Source organism: Pollachius pollachius (assembly GCF_949987615.1).
Source record: "Pollachius pollachius genome assembly, chromosome: 3".
NCBI lineage: Eukaryota > Metazoa > Chordata > Actinopteri > Gadiformes > Gadidae > Pollachius > Pollachius pollachius.
This window is the reverse complement of record NC_136936.1, coordinates 7,382,459-7,393,802: the sequence shown is the minus strand read 5'-3', so window position 1 is coordinate 7,393,802 and position 11,344 is coordinate 7,382,459. Positions and strand designations below refer to the sequence as shown.

The following is an 11,344-nucleotide window of genomic DNA, read 5'->3' as shown; positions in this document are numbered from 1 at the left end:
AATCCACCAACACAGAAGGCGTTCGGTTGAATCGATGAGAAGACGGTTATCAATGGAGCGGCAGCAGCAGCGGGCGAACGGCGAAGACATGCACTTCGCTCCTATTCCTTTAAGCTCGCATCGCTGAGTCAAGGAAGCCAGCCGCTGATCGACGATCAGTCCTCACTGGCGTGGACGACGATGGCGATCTGTCGTGAGCGACGGACGTCAGGTGCAGCGGCCCGTCATGTGCATTAAAACGTGGCGGTACCCATGGATGGTGCTGTATAGGCTAGTAGCACGAGCAGCAGCAGCAGCCGGCAGGAGATGCTCTTGATATTAAGGACGCGAGCATCAGTGCGGCGGTGCACGCGAGAGAGAGAGAGAGAGAGAGAGAGAGAGAGAGAGAGAGAGAGAGAGAGAGAGAGAGAGAGAGAGAGAGAGAATAAAGAGGGATGGAAGGGGAGAGAGAGAGAGAGAGAACGAAAGAAAAAGAGAATAAAGAGAAAGATGGAAGGGAGAGAAATAGAGAGTCATAGAGAGAGACAGAGGGAGAGCGAAGCGAGAGCGAGACGCACGCACTATCATATGACACGCGCACGCAAGCAAAATAATTTGGAACACCAGATACATAAATAAATGCACATTTATTTGTATTGATATTTATATATATATACGCATTTTAATTTATATAACCGCAATTTACAGAACTACAGCCATCAGTTGTCACCATTTGGGTCTTAAGGTAACTTTAATTATAGACTATTGTATTTTGCCAGATGCTTTTGTATAAATTCCTCTAAACATAACAAAAAACATTGCAAAGCGGCAACAGCATAATCTCATATCGATATTAATGTTAAAGGAGAAGAAGAGAAGGTAAAGGACCATGAATATATATCGACGCCTTCCCTTTAACGTCACTCTTCAGGGGAGGGGCCAAATGCGCTTTCCGGAAGTGCTTCGGTTCAGAAGGGGCGTTACTTCAGATGTCAAACGTGCTCTTCGCGTAGCGAAAGTAACTTTTCCCCAACACGTTCAAGTTGATCGCCAATCGTGCAAAGTTGCCACTTTGCGTCGTAGCTCACCGACTGCACACCGTGACGATGTCTGACTCGGTGAAGAACGTGGCCGTGTTCGGCGGAACGGGCATGACCGGTGCAGCCACCGTTTTCCTGGCTGCGGCAGAAGGTAAGGACTCAAGGAGGATACCCCTAAGGATATCCATAAGGATTCCCTGAAGGAGACCCATGTTTACAGAAGATAGAGGATTAAACGTCAGTCGTTTTGTTATTAAGTTGTTATAGTGCAGGAGACTGCGCAGGAACATAGAGATCAGACTGCACAGAACAGGCTTGTAGCAGCATTTAAAAATTAACTGTGAAGTAGTGGACGGGATGATTGACCGATGCGATCAGATAGATCAGTGAGGTAACGCGTCATAAATAATGTTCATGGTATTATTGTTAAACTAAACCGATTTGATCACATTCAACCGTCTTTAACAGATGCACGCAACACATGCAAGGTATCAAACAATGTACACAGGCCTACTCATGTGTTAATGTACAAATGTAAATGTGAACGTGTAGACCGCAACTTCAAGAAAACATTTGGACACTGTGTGTAACACATGTATGTGATATACTCTCTCACTATGATAACAATTGGAGAGTTTAATATAAAATTATTTAATATTTAATTCCCAGCATTCCTAACGCAGCCCATATACACATTAATCACATTTATTTTGAAGTAGGCCAATGCTATGGTATTCCACCGTTTTAATCGACCTATCAAAGTTCTTTATGAAAAACGTTGTTACAACGTTATAATGTTTTACATCATAGGTCAGTCCCTCCAGAACAATGCTGCGTTTTTATGTGATTGTTGCGGCCAAAAATCCTTGATTATGCGGCATGTTTTCTTAAAAAATGCGATGAAATATGCGGCATATTTATGCAATTTTATGCAATGAAATTGCGGGAACTTGCCAAAAATTGCGGGAACTTGCGAAAAATGCAGCTTTTCGATGACGTTCACATCGCGTAATTACGTAACTTCATAACGTTCAAATGGCAACAGGGGGAAATGGCTGCTCTTGTGTGAAGTGAACGCAACATTTTTCAACTTTCTGCTAAAATATATGTGACTTTTTTGCAACGAAAATGCGGAGATTATGAAATCATGCAAGCCCCGCATATTTTGCGCGGAAATCGGCAATTTATGCGGTGAAAGTGCGGCATATTTGAAAAAAATGCGGCCCCCGCAGACTTTGGCTGATTATGCGTTGAATAATGCGATCGCATAATCGCGTTTTTCTGGAGGGACTGATAGGTATAAAGGTGTAAAGATCAATTGGATTGATTACTTTTATCAGCAGTTCACAAACAGTAAACATTTCCATGGACTTAAGGGGAACTCATTGTTACCTTGTCCTGTGTTTGATGATCAACATGTTGCTAACAGCTGGATGAGGTAGGCTCTGGATTGAAGGGGTACCTGACAACCGGGGAGGAGGGTCACTGGGGAGTTTGGGGGTCACTGCTAGATTGGCAGATCATCAGTCTACATGGCTCAAATGCAAACAAATCATCATTAACTAATAATAAATGAATTACTAATAGTAGAGCCTTTATAGGGACCAAAGGGTGCTTTACACATGGCGGAAAAAAACAAAATATGTATAATATTAATACAAGAACAGAAAAATTGTTAGCATTTCCATTGCCTTCCCTCTTTGTCACAACTGGTCAAAATAAAAGTGCAGCATCATGTTGGCCGTTAGGGCCAGACTAGAGCGTTCTGCTGACTCATGCTAGCTCTCACAGCAGATCTCACAGCAGATGCTCCTCCCAACAACAATCTCCCACAATCTCCCCCATGCAGAAGGGGTGTGTTCACACTCCCGAGGTGTGGGAGATTCTGGACCAGACCAGGTCTGGTTTCAGTTGTGACACGGGTTGGTAAAAATGTATTTAAAGAACCGAGTTAGATAAGGGGTGGGGGGGGACCTTGTACTGAATCATAATAACAACCCTGAGGCTTTGTGTGGCCGCATCAAAACCCCGACCTGAACTGTTGAACAGAACGCTCTGTTCAACAGTTGAAAGGCAGTTTATCCGAACAAGATGAAAACACGATAACCCTAACCCTGTCCTGGCCCCTGACCACCCCCCCCCCCGCCCAGGGTACAACGTGACGGTGCTCGTACGGGACCCCAGACGGCTCCCAGAGGGCCACAAGGCCTCCAGGGTGGTGGTGGGAGACGTGACCAACCGGGCCGACGTGCAGAAGACCCTGGAGGGCCAGGACGCCGTCATCATCGTCCTAGGAACCCGCACAGACCTCAGTGAGCTGGGACTATACACAACTATATCCATTTACTCACCGCTACGTTTCCCTAACTCAAACCTTGTTTTTACCTTCACTCTCTCCGTGTGGACGTCGACAGATGTGTGAAACAGACAAATGATCTCTGAATAAAGTTGACCCGTACAATATTAAGTGATTTCATAATGAAGTTACTCAGTTACAACTGTTCTTTATTCTGCCCTGTTTGTGGTTTGTATGGCACGGGTGTAGTGCTGCATTAAATCCACTAGGCGGCAGCAAAGTGACTTCTTATGTTGGGTTGGAAAATCAATCGTTTGTTTTATTGTTGTCCTAGTAATCAACCTGGTTCTTAGATCTTTATGTATTTGTTAAGCCTATGAAGACAATATATATTATTATCTCCCATTATTGCGAAATGGAATTAACCAGGCTTGCCCGGTTATCATAATTTCAATCAAATTCTTGACATATTAAAATCGGGGCCGTTCATAATGTGATAGGGACATTTCCATGGCAATATGTTTCCTCTGTCAGTGTTGTACCTTATGACCGTAACTCTCCCTGCTTGGCCCTCCAGGCCCGACCACCATGATGTCCGAGGGCACCAGGAACATCGTGGAGTCCATGAGGGCTCGTGGGATCTCCAAGGTGATTGGCTGCATGTCAGGTAGGACCACCACCACCGCTCCCTCACCCCCTTCCAAGACACTGAGACTAACAGCAGTCTGACCAGTGTTTTCAGTGAAGAATACCAGACATTAGGCAGTGCAACACTAGACTTTAAACCATGGCGGTTGGTTGGAATGTTTTCAGGGGAAGTGCCTTAGTGACTGACTGTGCACTTAATGTAAGTCTGAGCCACTCAAATCATTATTTAATCTATATCTACAAGACTTGCTTGACATTTCACAACACTTACAGCATATCTAGCAGTAATTAGTAGGAGGGTGGTACATTATTCCTTTAGTACATCATACAATACATTCAGAAAAATGATATAATATTGTATTTGCGCTAGTTACTGAAAGTAAATGTTTTTGACACACACAGCCATACAATTCTATAATCGGCATTAACAAATACAATAGCTGGCTCCATTAGTTCAACCAGAATCTTTTTGGGGGTTGTTTGAAGACTGCTTTACACACTAGGATCCAGGGAGGCACTTTTGGAAAAAAAATAAATAAATGTAAATTGTTAAATGTATTTTTTTTTTAATAATACTCACTGGCTCTACAGTAAATGTCCCTGTTTGCACCCTATCATTTCTTTCCACTGCTCTCCTTCATTTTGAGTCTAAGTCCTGAATTCCCACCACTGTGACTTACCTCAACTATTCTATTTCCTGTTCTCCTTCTCCCACATCCTGTGTTTCTAGTCACAGTCAGTTAAAACACACTGCCTCACCTTCCCTTCTCCCTCTGCTCCTCCTCCTCCCATCCTCTTCCTCTCTGCTCCCAGCCTTTCTGCTGTGGGAACGCTCCAAGGTTCCCGCCAGCCTGGTTCCTCTGACCGAGGACCACGACAGGATGTACGCCGTGCTGAAGGAGTCCGGCCTTGACTACGTGGCCGTCATGCCACCTCACATCGCTGGTGAGCCCGCAGACAGATTCTAATGTAGTTATTATCAGCGTCCAATACAAACACTCCCATGTCTCAACGCCTTTTCAGAAATAAAAGACCCATTGTAGAGTGGACTCATTTAGCGGTGGGCGGAACTAATGTTTTTTATTGCATGACAAAGACTTGGCTATCTTGATCAGAACACGGGATGTGCCGACGGCTGACTGCGACTTTTAACGGCTGGCGTCAGTCAAAGTGTGCCCTAAGAGAATCGTTTGGCTGTACTAGCTATAGCGATGGCCCGTTTCCAACACTCCCACTGCCGCTCTGCCGTCAACACTGACATTAGAACACAAGACTAGATATGATGAGTCAATTCTAAGTGCGTTTGGGAAGTGTGCAGACTTTTATTTGGAAGGCGCTTCTAAGCAACAGAAGCATGAAGCAAAAGGTAGTGTTTTTAAGAAAATATGATTCTTAAGAGCAGTTGAAGGGCTTATTTATTATTATTTATTAACCTTTATTTTACAAGGAAAGAATTGCTTCCGATCAAATTACCTATTATTCGAGCAAGGCCTGCCCTGGCTTGTCATCTGGACCACCGGTAGACAGCAGAACCCTCGCGCCCCCCCCCCCCCCCCCCCCCCCCCCCCCCCTTTTTTTTGACTGGGAGTTGAACACACACACACACACACACACACACATGGTATCCCGCCTTGTTTTTCTCCCCCCCACTAACCCTGGGTGTCTCTCCCCCCCCACTAACCCTGGGTGTCTCCCCCCCCACTAACCCTGGATGTCTCTCCCCCCCACTAACCCTGGGTGTCTCTCCCCCCCACTAACCCTGGATGTCTCTCCCCCCCCCCACTAACCCTGGGTGTCTCTCCCCCCCACTAACCCTGGGTGTCTTCCCCCCCCCTCACCCTGGATGTCTCTCCCCCCCACTAACCCTGGGTGTCTCTCCTCCCCACTAACCCTGGATGTCTCTCCCCCCCCCCCCACTAACCCTGGATGTCTCTCCCCCCCACTAACCCTGGGTGTCTCCCCCCCCACTCACCCTGGGTGTCTCTCCCCTGCCAGACGACTTCCCCCTGACCAAGGTGTACGCGGTGACAGAGAACAAGCTTCAGGGCCGGGCCATATCCAAGCACGACCTGGCCCACTTCTTCGTCAGCTGCCTTTCCACCTCCGAGTGGGACGGCAAGACGGTGGGCGTCTCGGGAGACTACCCAAGACCCTGAGCACGAGCCAGAAGACCCCCCTGGAGCCATACACGGCTGGTTTTGTGTCCACCGTTTCACGCTGTGGCCGCCTTTCACAAGCACACCTGTGTAAGAAATGGAAAGTACTTTTTGGGGAAAATATATTGAAGGAGAAAACCTCTCTGCCTACTAGATTATATTTCATAGACTTACTTCTGCACTGACTCTTAATTTTTTTTGCGAGTTGTATTATGCTTTTTGTTTCTGTTTCACTATGGCGGAAATGTACCATGTGATGCCCCTGGTTGCTTTCAGTTTGTCTGTTTACAGATTTTGAAATTAAATACTTTATTAAACACTACACACGTTTTGAATTTTGTGACTCACTCATGGAATGTATGCCAGAATCTCTACTGGTGGCCATTTTGAGTGCGAGTGCGTCCATATGCCAAACCTTAATCTTTATAAAGAAGCCCATTAAATAACTAATGTTTAAACTGCATATACTAATTCATTGAGTCAAAAACGGTTGAGTACTGTAATATTAGTAAATAGATATTGTGATTATTTATGGGTCGTGACATAATGGTTAATGACACGTGTCCCGAGGACAGAGCAGTTGAGAAACAATGGTCTAGATCAGTGGTTCTCCGATAAGATAAGATATTTGTTCATCTGAGTACCCCCTTCACGGAACATAAATAATGTATGTACGTTCAATTTGGCAGCGTTAACCTGAACATTAAAAGGGTGAAAATACTCACAATTTCGTGAGAAACATGGGCCTATGCTTCATGCAACTGTTGGTTTATTTCTCCCCACAAATGAAGCACAACGCCAGGCCAGGGTCAGAGAATTTAGAGGTGAATCCCATTCAAATATATTCTTCCTGAAACTGACGACATTTTTGTGTTTCTAGATTTTCTGGATTATTTTTATGGGATCCTCCTTTCTCCTTGTTTTCAGATATACATTTCATCCACTTGTCCATTTTCTCGATGTTATGCTATCGTCTAGCTTTCAGAATATAAACTTGTTCAGGATGGAACGTATTGAAACAACTTGAGATCATGATGAATGCGGATTATTCACCGTTTTTGATATGTTTCATTTGAAAACCTTTCGGATCATACAAAGTCAGGGGATTAGCTTCTACGGTACACTATGCAGACTAGGCGGCAGCTGTGTGTGGAGGGTTGAATCATTTCTGAACCGATCCCCAGACATGTGTGACTTGACTTCCTCAGCTGACCAATGCTCGGGGTAGGCGGGGCCAGCCTGTTTCAAAGTAGAAGACTGCTCTTACTTCAGGAAATCGATCTGATCTACGGATACTTTTGCGAACGTATGCTTCCCAGCGGCACCAGGTAAGAAATTCTGTCTATTTGAGAACGGATTTTTTATCAATAATCTTACCTGAAATTCTCATAGTTTGATCATAGTTTCAACCCAGACAGCCATCCGGAGAACAGACACAACTGTGTGTCTCTTATGAATATCTACTTTTCAAAATGAATGTGGAATCAGGCCGTTCGCTGTTACACAGTCTGTAGCTTTTCACTCATTGTCAAATTTCTGTCATGATCGATTTGACGTAAAATAAGGTATAATAAAAGTAATTGAAAGCTAGGAACTTTTAAAAGGTTGACGTAACCGAGAAGCAACCGAAACGAAACGCAATGACTCATAGTATGAATTTACTACTTTAACGGAAGTGGATGTTATATTTATAGTAGTTAATCCGTTGATATTTCAATAAAATATTGCTGATTATTCGGTAGACGTATTTCAACTGGGGCTATATACGGAACGCTAAACAGCTGATAAAACTTTCTAGAGAAAACTGCATTACCCATAAGGCGGTTCGTCGACCTTCCCCCCACTACCTTTAACTCAAACCACGGGCGGGAGAAGAAGATGAACATTCTGCTCTGCCTACTCCCCCGACCATACGGTCTCCGCAGATCTAAAGGCTTACCACTTTTCATTCTTTCTTCTTCTTTTTTTTTATAGTATAGTATGAGTTTATGGAGCCGAAAAGTCTTTACCGTATATTGAAGATCGAAGCCAAATTGGGAATTGACTTACTGCTATTTGCAACACCGAATGGGGAGTACGGGAAGTGAATCAACAGGTTTGTTGAGATTTGAAAAGTTGCTCGTTCACTTTCTCTGCAGCTGCATGCGTACCGTTACAAAGAGTGGTTCATTTGAACATCTCCGAAATGTATAGCGTATCGACTTAATATCATCGTATTAATGTTTGCCCCTCTCTTTGCTGTAGCTTAGTCTAAAGATGATAATGAAGGGGCAGAAGCGTAAACTCCCGCCCGAGGAAACGGACCACACAGAAGAGACCACCGCAGAATTGGAAGGACAGCGGCAGTTAGTCCTTTACATCTCACTCAACAAATATCAACATGGTCAAGTGTTAGCCGAACCCAGTCTCAGGCGATCTGTTTTAATAGCAAACACTCTTCGGCAAATTACCTTGGAGGCAGCCAGGGAAAAAGATGGGGGGTCGCCGACTCCCTGTGGCGCTTCAGCCGCCGTGCATACCAAGGAGGACGGCTGCACTGGAATGGCGACACCGGATCGCCAGTTCACGGTGACTGTCAATAACAGCCATTCAGCTGCAGCCAGTGACTTTTCTTCACCACCAGACCCCCACTTCGGTGTTGCGTCCAGTAGGCATCAGGCGGACTTCCAAGTGAGTGCGCCAGATGTGTGTATCGGGGGCGGCTCGGAGGATTGGGAGTCCATGTCTTCAGACCCAGACTTCTCTCTGTCAGCGGCCATCTCCTCCATCCTGACCACGCTGGAGTCCAGCATCGACGGGATCCACGGCGGGCCCCTGGCAGCGCCGCGGACGCCTCTGAGGTCTTTGGAGAACCTGGCGACACTGGAGGGAGATGGAGCCTCCAAACAGCAGGGGGTGAGGGGTCCCAGCTGGGGGGGCTGGGAACGGGCCGAGGAGAGCAGGGCGACGGACAGCTGCGTGGAGGTGATGAGGTCCAGTTACCTGGGCGACCTGGCCCTGGACGACATTTTCCAGGACATAGACACGTCCCTGCTGGAGAGGGAGCTGGGGGTGCTGGGAGCAAGGGGAGAGGGACACCCCAGTGGAGAGGAGCTTCTCCGATACCTGCCCTCACTCTCCTCCACTGTTCCGTCCTCCTCCTCCTCCTCCTCTTCCTCCTCTCCCTTCCTGTCCATTAACCAGAACATGTGGTGCCTGCCCTCCTTCTCCTCCTTCAACCCGACCACCACCCCCTCCGGCTCCTCCTTCTTCTCCTTCCCCTCCCCGTCTCCGTCCCCCTCGTCCTACCCTGGTCAGGGCCTGGCTCGAGACGGGCTGGAGTTGGACCATGTGATGCAGGTGCTGGTGGAGTCCTGAGGGGGTGGGGGGGAGAGCTCCAGACTAAAAGACTGTGAACACGCTCTGAAACAAAAGACACTGAATGAATAGTAGAAACAGTTTTTTTTCACTCTATAGACTGTGTGTGTATATAATTATATATTTAAATTGCGTTTCAGGTTGTTGCGGTGCACTGAGCCCCATGTTGAGTTTTTTTCATCGGACGGTTTTGAGTAAGCGAGCCTAACTGAGATTGAGCTCCAGAAGAGCGCTATCAGGACGTGTAAGAATGGTTGACGACATCAGAGACGCCAATCTCTAAGCGAGGAGTGGATGCAGACGCACAAGGCTGTACATCATATCAGTGACTGGTATGAGAAGGCCACGCTGTAGGTGCCTTCATGTCTGCGCGGTTGGTAATGTCATTCCTAGCCGGCTGTTACCTTCGAAACAAAGGGAACCTCAACAAATATTTTCATATTTTGTCAAGAGGGGGAGAAATGGTTTTGGTAATAGCCAAACGGTCTGCTCGCGTTAGTATATGCCCAGGGCTGTGCCTCGTATTGATTTAGGTATTGGAGCTGTCAATAACACAGCTCAGGCATGCCATTGGTTGGTTATGTATTTAGGTGGTTCCTTGTAGTTTGAGCACATAGGACCGGGTATGTTAGCCAATCAGGGATAGACGTCTGAAGACATCTGTTGAGTTTTTAAAACTGAGATGAGATTAGGAGGGGGAGTTTAGAGAATATTAACAGTACTAATACAATGTTTTTTTTAATCCTAATGTTATTAGAGGGTTATGAAATGACTTCTCAATTGTGGTGCATGGGGAAGATACCAGTAGTGATACTGTGATACGTCTTGTTAGTTTTATCTGACCCTATTTATTATGTTTAAAATGAATTTCTAATGTTATCATTACACACTTGATATTATATATTTTTCAGCTGGTGCTCCCCTTTTTACAAAGATCCACATTGCAGTCTCTTGTGTGAACACCAGGCTGGGATGTTATCGCAACACAAGTCAAGTTGAACAGCTTCCGTGCCAAGCCGAACCCAAAACCCTTAGTGCTCAGGCCCAAGGGTCAGGTCGTCGTCTCTCACAGAGCCATGTGAGCCAAGGGTTGGCTCCGTGGCGCATGGTGCTAGGCATGCTGTTCTTGATTCCGTCACAGGTTCCTGTTCAGAGGGGGTTGGCAGGAAATCCACATGTCTGGGTTCATGTCATTAATGGAGCGTCGCACTTTGAATTGTGTCAATGCCATCTTGCAGAGGCAGAAAGATGGTATCTGATGTCGGAAATAGTCCAATTATTAATGTTTATCCGATGTTATGATTCTGAGTCTTTGAAAGAAAACCATGTTCAGATTGAACCTGGCTGAGATGTAAACGGCCCTAATTTAAAGCTTCAACGAGCCGCACTTGGATATTGGTTTTGAAATGCTCACAGAAATTAGGTTTGAGAAAGCACATTGTGATACCTCCTTTTGCAGGTTTTTGTTGTCCTGTTATATCCTGCCAATGATGGATCCAAGTTTGTGTCAGACTTTACAAGTGACACATTTATAAAGATTAATTATAAGTAATTGTATTTTACTTTTTTTTATTAATGTATTGCCTTAGCAGTTTAATTGTTATTTCAAATATGTATTATGTTTTTGGGCATGGTTCTCAGACACTGAATCTAAAATGTTTTTAGACCAGCCATGTCCATATTATCTGTATCTTTAACTGTTCTGAAATAAATCTGAAAATGTACATGTCTTGTCACTTGTTCCGTCCCTTTCTCCAACCCACACACATTTGATTTACTTGATTAACAATACGGTAGTTAGGACTTCAACTGAGGCCCATTTAACTTAAACCTGTGAATAAGTGACTTATGAAGACTTGCTTCCAGGC

The 11,344-nt window shown here is 45.4% G+C and overlaps 2 protein-coding genes across 4 annotated transcripts; both read left to right on the top strand.

Annotated features, from left to right (window-relative positions):
* The first annotated feature begins 963 nt into the window (after positions 1 to 963).
* On the top strand, positions 964 to 6,441 carry blvrb (biliverdin reductase B). The gene is made up of 5 exons (XM_079731354.1): positions 964 to 1,170; positions 3,170 to 3,331; positions 3,893 to 3,982; positions 4,777 to 4,908; positions 5,959 to 6,441. The coding sequence occupies exons 1-5, from the start codon at positions 1,086 to 1,088 to the stop codon at positions 6,117 to 6,119; spliced, it is 630 nt and encodes a 209-aa protein (XP_079587480.1). The 5' UTR covers positions 964 to 1,085; the 3' UTR covers positions 6,120 to 6,441.
* Positions 6,442 to 7,356: 915 nt separating this feature from the next.
* On the top strand, positions 7,357 to 11,170 carry sertad3 (SERTA domain containing 3). 3 transcript variants are annotated; one of them, XM_079732786.1, is made up of 3 exons: positions 7,397 to 7,447; positions 8,094 to 8,214; positions 8,364 to 11,170. In XM_079732786.1, exon 3 carries the CDS (start codon positions 8,376 to 8,378, stop codon positions 9,474 to 9,476), a length of 1,101 nt encoding a protein of 366 aa, XP_079588912.1. In that variant the 5' UTR covers positions 7,397 to 7,447; positions 8,094 to 8,214; positions 8,364 to 8,375; the 3' UTR covers positions 9,477 to 11,170. The 3 variants fall into 3 exon arrangements, with proteins under 3 accessions (XP_079588910.1, XP_079588912.1, XP_079588911.1); XM_079732784.1 differs by lacking the exon at positions 8,094 to 8,214 and having other exon boundaries at positions 7,357 to 7,447; XM_079732785.1 differs by lacking the exon at positions 7,397 to 7,447 and having other exon boundaries at positions 7,458 to 8,214.
* The last annotated feature ends 174 nt before the right edge of the window (positions 11,171 to 11,344 follow it).